Genomic DNA, 20,406 nt, shown 5'->3' with positions numbered 1-20,406 from the left:
AAGTGTTTCTTCCTCTTTTCTCTCTAGATAAGAGTTTATGAAGAATGGTATTTGCTTCTTTAAATATTTGGGCCTCAAAGCTGGAGAGGATAAGTGCTGTCTATCCCTCCTGGTGAGATACCTTATCCCTTGATTAGGAGCTGAAAGGGAGCCCCTCTTCTTGGCCATACCCACCTGGACTGAAGCTTCCATCCACCTAAGTAGGGGACAGGGGAGAGGAAGGAAGCAGGTCGTGATTTAAGTGTCATAGATTCTCACTATTCTTACCAAGGTTCAGATTTCTATGAATAAATGTCCTTTCATTTATTGTATGCCCTTAGGACAATTCCAATGGTTGGGTTTTTAAAAATAATTCACACCAGTTATGCTTGCTTGACTGAGGAGCATGTCCCTGGAGCGCCTCATGGTGCCATTCCAGAAGCGGAACTCTTCAGGTCTAAGCACAGCCGTTAGTCCTAGTTTGTAACCTCTGGTGCCAATGTTCCCCCTTTAGTGTTATTAAGGAAATTTTACTAGAATAGGCTACAAGTTCCATGTCCTTATGGAGAAAATGTAATCAAACCATTAATTCCATACATTGGCCCACTGAGTATTACCTTAGGATACAAACAAACCACAAGTCAACAGGAAGGTGAGTGCTGTTGTTATTCTTTGATAATTTGCCTGCCAAAATTGCCAAGCTCTTAATTGAGCAATTTTGCACTGCAAAAGCCAAAATATTTCTCATGTGTAGCAACCTTTTCTGACTGTTATACATTTTTTAAAGGGTATGTTTAAGTAGGTGCTAGTTGGGAAATGAAGAGGAAAGCTTCTTGGAGGAAGGAAACGTTCTTGTTATTTAGGTGGGGAGGGAAGTAGGATTCAAAGGGGTGGGACTTGGGAAAGTTAGGGTATATAATTAAACGTTACTATACAATTATATTTAATCCTTGGCCAACACAGTACTTGAGCGCATTGTGTTTATTACTTCTTTCGCACATACAGTAGGTCCCCCCTTATCCGAGGTTTCACTTGTCCATGGTTTCAGCTTCCCACAGTCAACCAGTATCTGAAAATAGATGAGTACAGTACAATGAGATATTTTGAGAGAGAGAGAGACCACAGTCATGTAACTTTAATTATGGTATATTGTTATAAGTAATTCTACACATTGACCCACTGAGTATTACCTTAGAATACAAACAAACCACAATTACTGTGCCTACTTTATAAATTAAACTTTATCATAGGTATATATGTGTAGGAAAAAACAGTACATATAGGGTTCAATATGACATAGTTTCAGGCATCTGCTAGTGGTCTTGGAACATATCCCCTGTGAATAAGGCGGCACTACTGTACTTTAATATTAACAAATGCTTGCTGAATTGTTGAACAGAGGAGTCCTATACAAGAAGGGAGAATGAATTGGGACTTAGCCCTTTGCCCCTTGATTGCCTTCTATTGCCCTTCCTATGCCAGCACTAAAAACCCTAAGTTTAAAAGGAAATATGTCTTAAATATAATCACCTTTTAATCATTAGAAATAATATTTCTTTCCCCCTTCTTGCCTCTCATAAGATAGAGACAAAGACACAGGCAACACTGTTTTCTTTCTATCTTTGGAATGCAAGGAATTATTATAGAAAAAGTGGGAAGAAATACTTAGGTATCTTAGTTTTTAATCATCTTTGCCATAGATTTCAGGGATTGACTGAAAGGCCTTCTGTACTAAGAGTAATAGGGTTGGAAGGGATTTTTAGACCCTTTCGTCCTTTAGGTGGTTACCCATTCATTGCATAAATATACCTTTTCATACTATCTCTGATAAGTGGACATTCCACCTTTACTTAATTGGTACTTTGATGAAAAGCTCACTACTTTGTAAGGCAACTCATTTCTTTTTAAATACCTCAAGTTGCCAGTAGTTCCTTGTAAACTTGTACATGTTAGTCTCGGTTATTTCTTTTGAAGATGCTCCAAATATATCTAATTCCTGTTCTGTAGAATAATTCTCTGAGTATATAAAAATTTCTATTCTCTACATCTTCTTTTTCCAGGCTAAACATACTTCATGTTATAAACTATTCTTTAAATGATATTAATATTTCTATGTCCTTCATTATCTCATTACCCTTCTCTTTTTATTAGTATTTGTTTTAAAATTCGATGTCCCACCATAGACGTTAATACTTTAAATCAAGAGTTGGCACCTTTTTCTGTAAAAGGCCAGATGTAAATATTTTAGATTTGGTGGCCACAAAATGTCTATCACAACTACTTACTGCTGCCATTGTAGTGTGAAAGCAGCCATAGATAATATATATATAAGCAAATTAGCATGACTGCATTCCAGTAAAATTATATTTCCAAAAACAGGTGGCTGGACCAGGGACTCATATACATCAAAAACCATGTTGGGATGTTTGGAATTGTATTTAACTATAGAACAGTTTGGGGAGAATTGACATATTGAAAATACTGAGTTTTTTAGTTTATTTCATGAACACGGAATGTCTCTCAATTTAATTGTCTTGATTTCCTTTATCAGTGTTTTGTAGTTTCTTGTATACAGATCTTGCATATATTTCATAAGACTTGTACCCAAATATTCCATATTTGGGGATACTATCATAAATTATATCATTTAAAATTGCAATTTCTAATTACTCATTTCTAATATATAGGAATAAGATTAATCTTTGTGTATTGATTTGCATCCTGCAACCTTGCTCCACTCACTTATTAGTTCTAGTAGCTTTTTAGTAAATTATTTTGAATTTTCTACATAATCGTGTTATCTGCAAATTTAAATAGTTTTCCTTTTTCAATCTGTATATTGTCTTTTTCTTTTCTTTGCCTTATTTCATGGACTAGAACCTCTCGTATGATTTTTGAGTAAGAGTGATGAAAGAAAACCTTGCATAGAGTTGTTCATAGTATTTTCTTATTATTGTAGGGTCTGTAGTTATGTCCCCTCTTTCATTCCTGGTATTTGTAACTTGTGTCTCTTCTTTTTTTCTTGGTCAGTCTGGCAGAGGTTTATCAATTTTTATCAACAATAGTTATTATAAGTACTCATTATGTGTCATATACCTTTTAATGAGCTTTAGTTATATTTTATTTGTATATCCAAGAATCTATATTTTCTATTGTTGTCCCCTTTAACAGGTTAATAAACTGAGGTCTATATGTATATTAGGAAACTTGACTATGATTGAATAGTCAGAATGAGAGTTCCAGCATTCAAATCAAGTCTTGACTCCAAAGCCTTTGCTTTTGACCATTTGGCTTTATTGACTGGTATAAAGGACAAATCAAAATTGGTATATGAAGAAAATCTCCTTCATTGTGTAACTGGAAGCAAACTTTTCATTCCCATCATTGGACTGTAATAACTGCTGTTCTCTATCATTGGGGCCTTCTCTGTAAACAGCATATAGTACAGAACCTCTTGTCATAAGGTCTCTGGAGATCTGTTTGTTCCTTCCAAAAGTTTAGAGCACTCAGTCAGGGAACCTACAAGGAGAGACAGAAAATTCAGAGACTTCTGGTTGCTACAAAATACCAAATAATGCATCTTAGATTTTCAGGACATAGGAGCTTTTAAGGCCTTCTAGTGACTAGATACCTGAAGTGATGGTCCTGATGTCGTCCACTCTTGGTAGGTAGCAAATAAAAGCCTCGATTCTATGCCCTTCTCTTTAAAATGGAGGCATCTCTTTCCCCTGACAGGTGTAAGATATGCTTTTGAAAATAAAGGCTGACATAGCTTTCTTGTTTCCTCAGGTCTAACGGTAACTGCTGTAAAAGACTCAGGAGAGTGGAATTTGGAGGCTGGGGCACTAGTGCTTGCAGATGCAGGCCTTTGCTGTATCGATGAGTTTAACAGCCTCAAAGAGCATGATAGAACCAGTATCCACGAAGCAATGGAGCAACAAACCATAAGTGTTGCTAAGGCTGGGTAAGAGTTTCCTTTCTTTAAAATCTATGGAAATGGTGAGATTATTTAATATATGATTTGGGGAAAGTGTGAACCTTGTTGAATGGCAAGATATATTTGGTCCTCTCAAGGTTTATCAGTTATCACCCTTTAAGACACACATCAAAGTTTTTCCTTATTAGACCATACAGGTGTATGAGGAAATAAAAATGAGTTTTGGGAAAAAGAAAAGGAAAGGTGAAATATAAATGTAGGTTGACTTAACTAATGGAGGGGATTTAAAGAGCTTTCAGTGTAGGATTCAACCTATTCTCTCTTCCATTCAATAAATATTTTGTGTATATTCTGAGCATATGTGTTGGGAATTTAGAACAGTTTAAAAAGAAAAAAAAAACCCATAATTTCTGGCATCCTAATGGAAAGAGTTTTTTGTGTTTGGTTTGGTTTGGTTTTGTTTTTTTTTTATAGACAGAATCTCACTCTGCCATCCCAGCCAGAGTGCAGTGGCATCATTGTAGCTCACTGCAACCTCAAACTCCTGGGCTGAAGTGATCCTCTTGCCTCAGTCTCCAAAGTTGCTGGGACTATAGGCACATACCACAATGCCCGGCTAAGGTTTCTATTTTTCGTAGAGATTGGGTCTTGCTCTTGCTTAGACTGGTCTTGAACTCCTAAGCTCGAGCAATCCTTCTGCCTCAGCCTCCCAGAGTGCTAGGATTACAGGCATGAGCCACCGCACCCAGCCCTGATGGAAAGTTGATCACAGAACATAGAAAAGTAAATAATAATATGTATTGGCGTAAGATGAAGTGCCTGTTATGACTCAAGGAGATTCAGGATTGAGGTATGTGAGTCCCTGGTTACACATGACCCAAGGGGAGGAACACTAAGCTAGATTCAGACATTTCAGAAATCCACTGAGTTATTTACGGGAAACTTACATGGCTACAAAGACTGGCCACAAAACCAGGCTGCCAGGTCATTCAAGAAACAACAGGGCCAGAACTATCTCAGTCTTAATGCTGCTATTATGGATGTAAAGCCAACTGATCGAGCAGATAGGGCTGCCAACAGCGTCTTCAAATAGTAATGGGTACTCGGGAGCCAGGCAGATAATGGTATATATAGATTCTATGAGATCTATTTATATACACTAGCAAAACAGTAATGGGGAGTGAGGTGGGGAGGGAGGGAGAACAGGATACAGCACATAGGAAAAGGACACAAGAAAGAAGTAGGCAGAACCATTATCAGATCTATTCATTTGTTCAGTTACTCAATATATAATATATTCATTAAAAACCTGTTTCCTAGGTACTGTTCTAGACACTGAGTAATACAAAGATGAATAAAATACTGTCTTTGAAGTGTTCACTATTTTTTGGGGGGGAAGAATAGACAAAAATAGCAGCAAAGTGATAAGTCTATAGTAAGTGTTACGAGGTCAGGCATGGTGGCTCACACCTGTAATCTAGCACTTTGGGCTTAATTTGAGACCAACCTGAGCAAGAGCGAAACCCCATTTCTACTAAAAATAGAAAAATTAGCCGGGTGTGGTAGTGCATGCCTGTAGTCCCAGCTACTCGGGAGGCTGAGGCAGGAGGATCACTTGAACCCAGGAGTTTGAGGTTGCAGTGATCTGTGATGATGCCACTGCACTCTAGCCCAGGTGACAGAGCAAGGCCCTGTTTCCAAAAAAAAAAAAAAGTGTCAGTAGTAGAATTTACCTGTTTTTAAACTGTGCCCATCAGTACCTGTGACTGCTAAATGGCAGCACAGTGCTACACAGTGTGTAGTCATTTGAAAGAACTTTGTATGATGATGATCTTTAAGGTTGTAGGATTCTAAACCAAATAAAGATTTGGGAAAGATAATGTTTCATTATTTTCAAGGTGCTTTTCAAACGTAACTAGGATAGCATCTCATCAAGGGGAGGGTATTACTAGATTTTTAAATAATGGAGGAAATCCTCACTGTTTGCTGAGGACACATTTAGGACAATGAGATATATGGTGCTGCTAAATTATACTCATATGCCTAGATAGGAAGTACTATCTGAACATTAAAAAATGGTAAGATAGCAATTTTTTGATTTACTCAATAAACATGTCTTGAGCACTAAGCAATGTCATGCTTTCTGCTAGCCACTAGCACCACAAAGATGAAAAGACAAGGCCTTTGTTCTCAAGATGCTCACAGCCTTGTAATAAGACAGACAAGTAAACACGTATTATATACTGCGATTCTAACAGCCCTAGAAGAGCCAGGGCACAAATCCCCACTTGACTGATCATTAGTTTTCTGGCCCACACAGGCCTATTGAATCAGAATCTCTGAAGTGGGACCTGGGAATCTATACTGTGAAAACCTACCTTGGGTCCCATTGATCAGCCCGGCCTAGGACCCACTGCATAGGGTAACATTGCTCAGTACCCAGGCACCCAGCCTGGCTTAGAATCCCCTGCTGCAGGGTAACATTGCTCAGTACCCAGGCACGCTGTTTGCCTCATCCTTCTGGGATCTTATGACACTGTATCTCTGATGGCATCCATCACAGAGTTGGGGGAGTGTGGGGATGAGAGAGGGAGAGAGAGGAGGGCGTGTGTCCTTCCACCGAACCCCACCTAGCAGGGGCTGAACGGGCTGTGGGACATACTGGGAAGTGTTCCTTGGAAGTATGTAAGCGCGACACCAAGATGTGAAAATAGTTCAAATCATGCACTTTGAAAGTTTTCTGTTCTTTCTAGATAATATATATGGTCAGTACTTTTATCCATCTCTTCTTCTTGCCTATTCCCATTGCGGGTAAATCTCATTTCCCTTCATTAAGTCAATGTAGACGTGAATGGCAATTTGCCAACTTTATCAACCTAGTTAAAAAGTATGGGAGGAAAGGATGTGTGTACCTAGCATTTCAGATTACCAAAAAATATATAATGGACTGTGAGAATACCATTAATGTGTTTTTATTTTGTATAGTTTTGTTGGGGTTTTTGCTCCCTTTTTTGGTGCTAGACTTTAAAAAAAAAAAAAAACTGAGGCCCTGTTAATATAGAAATGTCAGAAAATCTAGAAACTAATATTTGAGTGTTGTCTCGCAGGCGGTTTCTGGCCTAATTCCTTTGGTAAGGAGAGCACTCAAACATTGTTGGGATAAGTGTTGCCATAGCCAAAGGATCTAGAGCTTGCTAGAGAGATTTTGCTCTATATTAGTCAGAGTAGAAGGCGTAACTATAGCAAACAGTGGTTTGACACAATAAAAGGTTATTGCTTTCCTGTGTATGTATGGGACACTAAGAGGGCTTCACCCTCATAACCTCATCTAAACTTAATTACCTCCCAAAGGCCCCACCTCCCAATACCATCACATTGGGTGTTAGGACTTTACACATGAATCTGGGAGAACACAAACATTCAGTCCATAATAGCCTCCATTCCGTGTGTGTGTGTGTGTGTGTGTGTGTGTGTAAGGGGGGTGGAGTGGGGGTAAAAAAGGCATAACATAAAATTTACCATCTTATTTTCAGTGTACAGTTCAGTACTGTTAAGTGTTGTCCCATTGTTTACAGCCAATCTCCATAACTCTTCATCTTATAAACTGAAACTCTATACCCATTAAACAACTCCCCATTTCCTCCTCCTCCCAACCCCTGGCAACCACCATTCTACTTTCTGTTTCTATGAATTTAACTACTTAAGTGGAATCATACAGTGTTTGTCTTTTTGGAACTGGCTTGTTTCACTTAGCATCACATCCTCTATCCTCAAAGTTTATCCATATTGTAGCGTGTGTTAGAATTTCCTATCTTTTTTTTTTTTTTTTGAGACAGAGTCTCACTCTGTCACCCGGGCTAGAGTACCGTGGCGTCAGCCTAGCTCACAGCAACCTCAAACTCCTGGGCTCAAGTGATGAGCCTCTTGCCTCAGCCTCCTGAGAAGCTGGGACTATAGGCATGCACCACCACATCTGCCTAATTTTTTCTATTTTTAGTAGAGATGGGGTCTCACTCTTGCTCAGGCTGGTCTCAAACTCCTGAACTCAAGTGATCCTCTTGCCTCAGCCTCCCAGAGTGCTAGGATTACAGGCCTGAGCCACCACTCTAGGCCTTCCTTTCTTTTTAAGGCCGAAAAACTTTCCATTGTATTTATAGACCACACTTTCCTTATCCATTTCTTCATCCTTACATACTTGGGTTGCTTCCACCTCTCGGCTTCTGTGCTGCTAGGCACATGGTGTGGCCTTTGTTACTTAACAGTGGCTACCTTAAGGGCATCTAAAGCAGAAGACTTAACCCTCAATCTAAGTCACTTTATACAACTAAGAAAATTTACTGGGCCTTTGTTCAAAGCCTTTTTCAATTTTGCCTCTCTGGTCTAAAAGCAATTTTTTCCCCTGACCCTTCAAAACCTCGAATTTCTGAGCTGTCTTTTATTGCCTTCCATTCCTCCCTGAAAACTGGGCAGTTCTTTCTTATGCTCATCTCTCCTGTAATACTTTGCCAGAGGAAGGTTTTCTCGTTCATGTCACGGTCTGATGTGGATTGAGGGTGGGGTGCTGTACTCCACATAGTCATTCAGGGCCCGGGCTCCTTCCTTCATGTGGCTCTCTGCCTCCAAGCCCTTATCCTCTTCTGTACTCCACTGAGAAATAGAGAGAGGAAAGGATTGCACCGGAAGGCTTTTAGGGGCCAGACAAACCTAAGAGTAGTATATGTTCTTCTACTCCTATTCCATTGTCCACACTTGTCATTATAGCCCTACTTAACTATAATGGGGGATAGGAAATATAATCTTTCCCTGTTTCCAGGAGGAAAAAAATAACAAGTTTTGGTGAACATATAGCAGCCACTGCCATAGGCTGGAGCTAAATATGGAAGTACCAGCATATAGATGGGGATTAAAGCTATGGGTAAAGATGGGGATCACCCCATAAAGGGTGTAATGGGAGTAATAGGAAACCTTCATAAAAACAAGGGCACTTTCTGGAGGGTCTGTACTGGTAAAAATAACTTACGTAACCTAACTTTACAACATTTAAAACAGTTACTACTGTGTTTGTTGGAAAGTTTAAGTGTGTGGATCAAATAAATGGAAAAGTAGCTTTTTCAGAAACTGGAGTGGTTCCTCTCCTTGAAATTAGGCAGAAAAAACATGTATCAACATCATTTTATTGTGACTGTTGAAGCCTGTGAGCATAAAATAACTCTGAATTTTAGAAATACTGAACTGTGTAAAGATTTGTTTTTCTATATGTCATTTAATGAATGCACATTTATTGAGCATTTAATATGTGCCAAGCAGTGTGAGAATTATAACAGTAAGTCACAGTCCTTCAAGGAAGATCAAATTTAGTTGGAAAAAAATAAGGCAAGTAAATAGGTACCTAAAACACCAGATAGACTCTCTAAGATCACAGGAGTTGTACACCTGAAATGTTAGAACCCACAGGGGAGGCAGTCTGGAAGTGAAAGAGCGTTGATTTTTGAGCCCAGCAGATCTAGGTTTGAATCTCATCTCTGCTGCTCAGTGTAACCTTGGGGAAGTTAACATCTCTGAGCTTAGCATTTCCTTCTTTCTAAGTTTGTTATAATAATACCTACCTTTCAGATTGCAGTGGTTAAGGGTAATCTGTGTAACCCTAACACAGCACTTGGTATTACTTTGTAGTTATTTTCATTAATATTATTGAAGGTAGAGTCCATATTGGATGGAAAAAATGAGTCACCTTACACCAACTCTGCAGTCCCCAACCCCTGGGCTGAAGACTGGTACAGGTACCAGTCAGTGGCCTGTTAGGAACTGGGCCGCGTGGCAGGAGGTGGGGAGAGGACGAGCAAACGAAGTCTCATCTGTATTTACAGCTGCTCCCCATGGCGCCCCAGCATCACTGCCTGAGCTTCTCCCACCCTCCACCCCCATCTGGAAAAATTATCTTCCATGAAACCAGTCCCTGGTGCCAAAAAGGTTGGGACTGTGGCTAACTCATGAATTCATTCATTCAGTAGTTATTTACTATGCATAAGTATTTAGGATTAGACTGGGTGTGTGTGTGTGTATGTGTGTGTGAGTATCTGTGTTTGTTTTCTATAGCCCTGTTCAGTTTTTAGCGGAAATGTTTGTCTGCAGCCACCAAGCTTGTGTACTGCTTTCCCTCCTTCAAATGCCCAGAGCCCACCCTGTCCCTCTGGGCCCTGCTACCGTCCTCCGCCTTTGCCACAGGGATCTGCCCCACTTACTATCCCGTGCAATCTCCTTTTCCCCTGCCCACACCCCTGTTTTCATCACTTCCATCTCTGCTGACTTCACCTCAGGCAGCCTTTTTTCTTCGCATATGAATCTTCCTCAGTCCCCTTTCTTACACTTATTCTTTCCATTTTGTCCTCCCAGTTACCCCAGGAATAATTTACTACCTTCCTTCTGTCTTTGTTTATTTTCCTTCTCATATCATGGAAAACTTTCAGATTATTTCCTTTGTAGGTATCCAGGTATCTCCACAGCAGTTCCTCTCTGCTGATACCGATGCCAACACTAACCCAGAATTCCTTGCACACCTGCTGTCTGGCAGGTGCTGTGTTGAGCCTCCTCATCCTTCAGAGGTTCTATTGCAAACTAACTGGCAGCAGGAACCAGCTGTATACCTTTTTGAATTCTCAGTACAGTCCTGTGCACACAGGAAATGGCCTATATAGCTATCTGTTGATCAGAGAGAGGGAGAATAAACAATTAATTTTACCTAGCATTGAAAATAATTTCAAAAAAATAATTTCATATGCAATTATATTGTTTCATTGCCAGTATTGCAGAATTTTTTTACTGATAAATGCAAATAGTCTCACTTTGGTGTGGCTTAAATGTACTATTGTGGGATTAGTTAGGAACCATTTATTACCTTGTTTTTATGTCAAACTAGATTCCAAGTTCTAAACAACTACCTTTACAAAAGCCACTCTGGCACATAAATAATAAGATGTGGACTGTCTGTTCAGAATTTTTCTCTTTCAGTAATATTTTAAAAGGGGATTTAGTTTCTGGTAAAAATGCCTTGTTTGTCTTTCTCTTATTGGTGAGTGTCGTCATATGCCATTTGCCACAAATATTCTCCAGCTTTTTCAGCCTCAGGGAATGAAGTAACCAACCACCACAGCCCACTGGAAATAGATCCAGGATTAACAAATGTAGCACACATTTGCTGATGTCACAGGGGTGTGACTTCTGAGAGGCAGACATCCCACTGTAACTAAAAATGGGCAGGAAGTATAGGACGTACAAACTTACAGATAACATTTTTGATGTTTGTTATTGTTAATGAATGTGCCATAGTATTCTGAAGACTTGCCCCTCATTAATAGTTTAAAACTGTATCTAAGTTGTATCACATCCATCCCTGCTCTACCTCTGCTCCATTTAGGACTTCGGCTCCTCCCTGTTGCACCCCTGCACTGGCGTCCTGCCCTGTCTGCCGTCCCCGGTCCCTCTCTGTCCAACCCTGCGCCAAGCCCAGGCTCTTCAGCCTTCTGTCCACAGCTGTCCTCAGAAATTCCATGCTAAACCAATCCTTATATTTCCTGATTTCCTTTTCCTCCCCCTCTCTCTCTCATTTCTTCCATGTTTAGAAAAATCAAAACAAAATAATTGAATACAAAGAAAGTTTTTGCTTCAACTACTCACCATTCTCTAAAGTCATCCTCTCCCTCCACCCTTACCCCTCCACAAAGGTATGTCTCTCTCCACTTAAAAATGTCCAGGTGCCTTGCAGGGCCCAGTTCAAAAGCTGCTTCTTGATGTTTCTCTGATCACTTTTCCGTCCACGTAGAAGAATACACATCATCGTTATTTCCCCTGGGAACTTTATTCTTATAGAATTTACCACATGCTGCCTTGTATTACATTATAGCTAGTGGATTGCAAGCCACTTAAGAACAGCATTCATACTTGGTTTAATTTTGTTTACCTCTTAGCATTTAGCAGAGGGGTCTGCTCATAGTATCAGCATAAAAAGTGTTTATTGAACAGTTACTTCAAGATAGACCAGTTTCAAAGCACTTTATTTGAACATGGTGTTTGTGATATCCTTTTGTGTCATTCCGCATTGCTTTCACAGGACTTTCTAGATTTTCAAGGCTAAAGATCAGCCCCATTTTATTAAGAAATTTAATCTTGCTTTTTATTTGAATCTCAGAGTCAGTGAATTGTACCCTCTCTTTCGGTAGCCTCGTGTGCAAGCTGAACACAAGAACCACCATCCTGGCAGCAACTAACCCCAAAGGCCAGTACGACCCCCACGAGTCTGTGTCCGTGAACATCGCCCTCGGCAGCCCACTCTTAAGTCGATTTGACCTGATCCTGGTTTTACTTGATACCAAGAATGAAGACTGGGATCGTATAATTTCCTCCTTTATCTTAGAAAATAAAGGTATGTGGAGACAAATCATTCCAAATGACAAAGAGAGATTAGACGTAATTAAAGGAAATTCCCTTTAGCCACGACAAAACTAGTCAACTCGGATCTATAACTGTTTCTAGTGCTGCTTTGTGCTGGGAGAACATTATAGTTTACTGCAATTGACCTGTGAAAGACTTTGATTCTTTGTAATTGTAGGGATAAATTAGGTGATTAATTTAAAGAACTTTCCAATGTTGCCTTTACATCACATTAATATATAACTTCTTTCAGAAGAGTAACAGAAGCTCTGATTCATAGTAAAAAATCTTGTTTTTATCCTGTGTGAATTGGACTCTAGAAGAAGAAAAAAATATTGTGTTTAACTTTGAAAAAATAAATAAGAAAATTAGATAAATACCCAGAGTATGCTATGTAACAGGCAATAGAGAGACGCTTAGAAAGCAGTGAGTGAGGAGCCAGTCAGGGGGCCCCAGAATACTGAGTGGAAGGAAAAGGGTCATTCTCTACCAGCCATTGATGAGAATATGGTTGTTGGATATGTCCCTTGCAGTGAAAGGGGACAACCTTATGGTAGAGAATTACCGCTTACCTCTTGTACACAAAGAAAACTGAACTGAATTATGAAACAGAAATCTCTAAATGTGGACGTCTCTTTAAGTTAGATTTACTCAAGTACTATTTATTACCATAGGGCAGACCAGAATTATTCTGAATAATTTTAACCCCTGTAGGAAGCTTACCTTCATTCATCTTAGATCATAAGACTGTTCTTTCTAGAACAGTATGCTATGCAGAGAACAGATCTAGATTTCAATAGCCACAAAACCTGAAGATTATTTTTTAAACAATGAGTACAGGAACTTTATAAAAACCCTTAAAATGAGGTTTGCCTTTTCTTTGAAATTACTGACCCAATACCCGATATACACAGGTTACCCAAGCAAATCAGAGAAGCTCTGGAGCATGGAAAAGATGAAAGCCTACTTCTGCCTCATTAGGAATCTACAGCCCTCACTGTCTGATGTGGGCAACCAAGTTCTTCTCCGGTACTACCAGATGCAAAGGCAGAGTGATTCCCGGAACGCTGCCCGGACCACCATCCGCCTGTTGGAAAGCTTGATACGATTAGCAGAAGGTTTGTTTCATTCAACAAATGATACTTTCATTGAGTGTCTACTGTGTGCAAGGCATGGAGCTTGGCACCATGGAATCAAAGATGAATAAGAATAACCCCTAGGCCAACTAAAATATATATAGAAAAAATTAGCTGGGCATGGTGGCGCATGCCTGTAGTCCCAGCTACTCAGGAGGCTGAGGCAGAAGGCTTGCTTAAGCCCAGGAGTTTGAGGTTGCTGTGAGCTAGGCTGACGCCACGGCACTCACTCTAGCCCAGACAACAAAGCAAGACTCTGTCTAAAAAAAAAAAAAAAGAGTAACCCTTATTCTAAGGTGCTCATAGTCACTTAAAAAGTAAAGACTCTGAGCTGTGAGACCTTGCCTGCTCTTCTGAGGACAGATTATGTGTGTTGAGTGGAATGTAGTGTCATTAAGAAAGAGGACTCTTTGTGACATCTCAGGACCTCCTATAATTTAAGATGTCATTCATTTAGAAAGCCTTTGTTCTGATATTTTGTTTCTCAGTGCCATCTCTGTTAGCATTTTGAGTGGGACAGTTTCTTGTTTGGAATTGTTTATCTCTGGTTCTTGCTGTGTAAGTGCAACCCACCCCTATCATCATAACAACCAAATTAGCAATGCGGTGCCCTATCCATCCCTAAGGTATAGGCTTACATGCACACATATGGTGAATACGTATCTCAAACTTTTTTTCCAACATTGGCTTTTACATTTTAGCCTTTGTTTAAACAATTCTAAAAAAAAATTCATGTATACTGAATGTGACATATAGTAAATAACATAAGCTTAATAAAAATTACTGTAAAACAAATGGACTTCATTTTTTCAAGGATTTATAGCTAATATTAGAGCAAGTAATACTCAAAATGTAGGCTTGCTAGGTTGGTAGCTTTGGAAAGCTTATATAGATCATAGATAAGGAAAAGTGCCAGAGATGTGAAATGAGTTTTAATTTTATGTATTTCTATGGTAAATTACAAAGTGAAGATTAAAAGTTGCTGAATGTTAAATATGTGTTTATACAGCTTTCTTTGCTAGAGTCTAGAGTATTTTTACATATAAATGTACTAAATTGCATGGGCTATTTAGAAGGATTAGACCTATTATAGAAACAACCTTAAGGCTAGTTAAACATTGACTTTTGTGCTTGTTCTAGTGAGATCAATTTGTTATTAGTAGCTCATTCACAAAATATAACTGGGGGTCAGGTAGAGAATTACCATTATCCCCTCAAATATTCCTAAAAAATATACGTGTTTTATTTTGTCAGCTCATGCCCGTCTGATGTTTCGTGACACTGTGACTCTGGAAGATGCCATTACAGTGGTGTCAGTAATGGAGTCCTCAATGCAGGTAAGGATATTTTGTGTACCTAATATTTACCCTAATTACAAGCTTTCTTAAACAAAAGAGACATGTTGTTAACATATCAAGAGTTACAAAAATGATTATATTCTAGACCTAATAATTCCTGGAAATATATCCAAAGGTAACCATTTAATACAAGAGGAAAATATGTCATAGAGACATTCACTGCATCAGTGGCATTGCATTTGCCCATTGGTATAAAGTAGGGGGTCTCAATCCTTTTTCTCCTCTGCACACCTGAAGGATGTTCAGGGTTCCACCAGTGACAGCGTGCCTTCCCAGAGCAATGATTGGCACTCAGATCTGGGGGCAGGAACTATCAAAATTTGAAAAAGCTTCCCAGGTGATTCAGATACCCAAGGTAGGGGTGTGGAGGGCCGGTCTTAGCCATCCCAGTGTATACTGCCACCGTGCAGGCCAGCGTGGTGACTCTCCCTGTTATTGTCTCACCCCTGCAGGGAGGTGCACTGCTAGGAGGTGTGAATGCTCTCCACACCTCCTTTCCTGAAAACCCCCGGGAGCAGTACCAGAGGCAGTGTGAACTTATTCTGGAAAAGCTGGAGCTGCAGAGCCTCTTGAGTGAAGAGCTTAGAAGACTTGAAAGGTGAGGAAGGAAAAACAAGAAAGGCATTTAATGGAAAATCCTTGTTTGGCAGTTAGTGAAACAAAGGAAGTGTAAATTAAGTGGAAAAATCTATCTGTGCTACCTGTAGGGGATTCTTTCAGTTATCTGTTGCTGTACAATCAACCACTCCGAAACTCAGTGGCCTGAAAAAACACCATTTTAGTGCTCACTTTTTTGGGAGTCAGAAATTCAGGCAGGTTCAGTGGAGGTGGCTTGTCTCTGCTCTACATTGTGTTGGCTGAGGTAACAACTCAGGAATGGCAGAAGTGACATTTCAAAACTTACCTTTCTAATGACTTGTTAAAAGGTGAATAATAGACATGGAGGACACATGGGAAGGAATGTGTCACTTGCATTAGTGAGAACATGGACTTGGTAGGTACCTAAAGAATTTTTGCCTGAACATTAATGTTTACATGCTTTGGAAATACATAGGCTTCTAAAAAGCTAGGCTTTGAGTCTGTACTTGAGAAACAGGAGTGAGGAATGGCAAGTCTATCCCTTTGGGTGTCTTCATGATCAGTGTGAGCAGTTTACTAACTGACCTGCACCTGCTCATCGGTGTCGACCTCAAAGCTGGGGGCTGTGAACGGAGTACATGTGGAAGTGGGGCCCCGCAGAAGGAGGATTAGAGACTACTGGGTTGGTTGACTGTAAAAGTAAAGCCTTGAGAATTCTTCCTTCTCCCAGCAGCATTCTCTGTTCTAATTTATAAAACCTCAGCACAGCCTTCCTGGCTGTGGGGAAATGTGGGGACTGGCTTTATCCTGTTGACACCCAGGTGCCAGACTGTAGTAAACTTGCACTTTGTATTAATCAATCCTCCTTTCTTTTGGCTCTTATGATCCAGAGCATGGTGCTAAGATCAAAGTTATTCCTTTGGGTCATATGGTTTGATGTAGCTGATCCTTTTCAAGCCACTCCTGGGCTTGGCTTTGCCTTTGGAGCAGCTCCTTACTTTGACCCAAGCTACTAGAAACTGACATAAGCTGAATTCAGGAAAGGAGGGAATAGGTGGCTCAGAATCATTGTTGTGTGTTAGAAAAATGGCAGTTGGACTTCCCAAATTCAACATGACCCTCCTAGAGGAAAAGAAGGAAGAAGGAAAAAGAAAAGAGTATATGACAACTTAAAAGATAGGATTCTGCCTTAAAATGTTTGTTTCTATTGGTATTTCTTTATGATGTAGAGGCAAGTTCCATGTTGATCTTCAAAACAACAAAACCAAGTGCCCTGCAAGTGAAAGTGAATTTACCTCCAAGACACAATCTACAGCTAATCTTATCAAGTGAGAAACACCCAACTATCATATGGGTTTTTACCTTTTAGGAAAGAGCTTTTAGGAAAGAGTTATTTCCTTAAGGAGACCACATAATTATAATTAAAGTATTTATATTTTTATCACACTTTTCTTTCAGAAAATGCTTTATGAGTGATAGTCTGTCTCAAATTGTGACCATTCTATCCACTTCAAAACAGAATGCAAAGATACTGTCTTTCAGGAAGGTGTAGTAAAGCTGTAGAAATTTTCTGTAAGGGAGAGTTTAATTCCTAAAGTAAGAATTAGATAAAAATAATAGGGCTAACTTATTTTACCCTAACTATTCTCATCTTTTAGGACATTGTTATGGAACTTTAACAATTATAAGTGTCCCTGACCTCAATTTGGTGCTAAAAAGTATATTAGATAGTAGTAATTTTTAAAGCTATTTGCTTTTTTTGTTTGATTGTAATTCAGAGTAGTAACAAGGAACATGGGTTTGCTGTGTTGATATTTGCAAATCTACTGTGAATGAATATAACCCAATATTTTTTCAATAATTTTTTTGGTTTTTTTCTGATTATAAAGGTAATATTCTTTATAGAGTATTTTGCAAATTAGTAATTAATAAGAAAACAGAAATCACATGTAATCTTATTTCCCATAGATATATACCATTAACATTTTAACATATTTAAATATATTTAAATGTAATATTTTTTTCTGTTTTGTATGATTACACATGAATTTTAGAATAATTTACTCCTCTGCTTTTTGGTATAATTTCTTTTCAGAGTTAGTACATGGAAGAGGGGTAATATGGCACTTTGTAATGAAAAGGCATTTCTAGGTTGCTAGGAAGGGCTTTCTTTTAAAGGACCTACTTTTGGGGAACTACAATCCCTTTTAGAAAGTCGTCCTTCTGGCATTATTTCAGTTTCTAGTATGCCCAAGGTTGAAAGTGATTATCACTGAACAGATCCTTCATTCATAGAAGGTAAATAGGTTTTAATTCTGTATCAGATTGATGGAGAGTAGCTGCCCAGAACCCATGTTAAAACATGACTGGGCTTTGCAGGAAAGACTGTCAGAGTTACCTGGGGATGTCTGCTATGAATGAGAACGCTGGAGGGGCAGTGGGAGCACCAGCACAGGGTATCGCAGACTCTCAGCTCCTGAGGAAGGTGACTGTTTAGATGCACTAAAATTCAGTACCTCCATCAGGTGAAGAGAAGAGAGAGATCATAACCTCCAGCCTTTCATTTGGTTCTGGTCTGCAGACTGGCCACTAAACAACTAGAGCACCAAGCTACTTGGTCAGCAGTCAGCTACTGTGCGAGAAGTGACAAGTCTGTCTTATATTTAAACACTGAACACGAGAGATAAGGCTGAGCATATTACACTGACCTTCAAACAGTCCGAAATGAGTAAAATGGACTTCCAGAGAGATCTAACAATGTAGACAAACCTCCTGTTTAATTTTCTTTATTTTATTCCAGTTTTAGTTTAAATTAGAACACTTATCAGAGCACTTAAACCTATATTGATAAAAAAGGATAATTTCCTGCTGCTGCTCTAGGAGACTGTATTGGATATTAACCTGGAATTACACTGGGCTTAAACCTTTAAGATGGCATCTCAGAAACTAAAGAAATGAGAAGGTTAAAGCAAATTCTCTTCACGTTTTCCTTATTTATCTCTGTTACAGGTTACAGAATCAGAGTGTGCACCAATCTGAGCCACGGGTGATGGAGGCAGAGACTACTTTAGGACCCTCGAGAAATGATCCAGGGGAAGAATCCAATTTCAGAACCTCAGCAGAGCAGGAAATAAATTGTAGCATGCGTGCCTCCTCTTCTGGAGGCAGTCCTGGGGCAGGCCCGCTTCTAGACCCCCCACCCCTTCTGGGGCCTAATAGATCAACAAGGAAAAAACATTCAGCTGAAAAAACAAATAGCAGAGATGACAGTTTGGACTGGTTTGACTTCATGGCAGCTCATCACACTAAACCTAAAAACACTGTTCTTGTGTCTCCTGGTCCCAAAACAACTGAGGAGAATACAGCTTTAAAGATCTCTAACAACAAATCTCAGGGTAAGGGAAAGAGTGAACCAGGCCAAAGGAGCAAAGTGGAAGCTGGGCAACTTCCATCACCAGTAGAGACAGATCCGAGGAGGCCAGACAATGTGGAGGGTAAAGAGGCAAAATGGACAGCACCAGCGTCAGAAGCAGCAGCACCTGCTGGGGAACCAGACTCGGTACTAACTCATCATGCCCCCAGGAGACTGAATAAGCTGTGCAGGGAGAGGGCCCAGAAGTTGTACAGAAATGCCACCAGGGTGCCCTCACAGTCCACAGTCCCTTCTCATCCTCAATCCATTCCTGTACGTAGCCCAGAAAGAACACTGGAAACTCCCAAAAGAAAGAGACCGAAATCCCTTGCTCAAGAAGAACAACCTGAACTTGAAAGTGTTGAGACTCCAGTTCCCCCTGTGGCCAAACTGGCAAAATTTACTTTCAAACAGAAGTCAAAACTGATCCACTCCCCTGAAGAACACAGCCATGCGTCTCCTGGCACGACGGAAATAGCCGTTCATAGTCCTAAAATTTCCCAGCGTAGAACAAGAAGAGAAGCAGCTCTGCCTGTGAAAGGTTCAGAAAAGTTGACATCTACTTCAGGAAACAGAAGCTCAGATCATCCACGGGGTAAGACAAAGGAGGTGTCCCAGCAGCCACCAGAGAAAGCTGGGTCAATAGAGAAGAGGGAGTGCGCCCCTGAGAAGAGAGCTATTCAGCATGGATCAGAGCTTGGAAACCAGACTGGGCGTGCTCGTCTTACTTGCGAGGGAGACAAAAAGGAAGAGGTTTCATGCAATTATAAAAGCAGCAAAGTTCATGCTTGCACATTAGCCAAATTGGCAAACTTCTCCTTTAGTTCCCCGTCAGAATCCAAATCAGAATCCCCTCCTCCTCCTGAAAGGAGGAACTGCAGTGAGAGAGGTCCAAGCCCTCCTCCCACAGCCACAGCTCCGGAGCTTGGCAGTAGGAGGAAATCTTTTCAGCTCCAGGGGTCCACCGAGAAACTGATTCTTTCCAAAACTCTCTTCACTTTATCAGAACTCGATGATGAAACATTAGATTTTGACTGGGATGAAGAAATGAGAAAAACGCCATAATTATGAAGAGCTTTCTAATCAAATTTCAGCTTTCACAACTCAGCGCAGCACCTCAGGGTATCAATGTGCGACTTACCAATGTACAGAACTGCTGGCCATATTGAGTACCATTCTGAACACCAGCTCCCCGTCAGGTTTGCTAGTTTCAGGTTCAGCTTCATGACTTACTCGGCTTAGGTCAGTGTGATACCAGCACTTGAGTTGAATTAATAGATCTTATGCTTGATTTTGCAAATGGAGTACTTATATTCCCAAAGATGTTTCTGTTTTTTTATTTGTTTTTTAAGGAAGAGAGGGTCTTCCCTAGATTCCTTCTTTCACTCACTCAGGAACAAATGCCAGGAAGAAAGCACTCATAAATCTAACAAGGCAGATGAACTCTTTTGCTATTTTTGTCTTTGTACTTTCACCTGAAATGTGCTAAGTACAGTGAATATTTATTATCATTTGGGGTGATTTGCCAAAATCATGTGATTTTCTAATATTATCTTTGTATTTATTTGCATACATCAG

General features: G+C 39.9%; 1 protein-coding gene across 1 annotated transcript in view; it reads left to right on the top strand.

The window, feature by feature from the left end:
• The window catches only part of MCM9 (minichromosome maintenance 9 homologous recombination repair factor), a 62,649-nt gene extending 42,756 nt beyond the window's left edge, over positions 1–19,893 (top strand). The window contains exons 8-13 of the mRNA XM_069487290.1: positions 3,769–3,943; positions 12,133–12,335; positions 13,258–13,461; positions 14,734–14,816; positions 15,290–15,435; positions 18,426–19,893. Of these exons, the coding sequence (XP_069343391.1) occupies positions 3,769–3,943; positions 12,133–12,335; positions 13,258–13,461; positions 14,734–14,816; positions 15,290–15,435; positions 18,426–19,893 (2,279 nt within the window). The remainder of the gene's footprint in view (positions 1–3,768; positions 3,944–12,132; positions 12,336–13,257; positions 13,462–14,733; positions 14,817–15,289; positions 15,436–18,425) is intronic.
• Positions 19,894–20,406: the final 513 nt, after the last annotated feature.

The sequence above is a fragment of the Eulemur rufifrons genome, chromosome 15 (assembly GCF_041146395.1).
Source record: "Eulemur rufifrons isolate Redbay chromosome 15, OSU_ERuf_1, whole genome shotgun sequence".
In the NCBI taxonomy this organism is placed as follows: Eukaryota; Metazoa; Chordata; class Mammalia; order Primates; family Lemuridae; genus Eulemur; species Eulemur rufifrons.
This window is presented reverse-complemented; position numbering and strand designations above follow the sequence as displayed.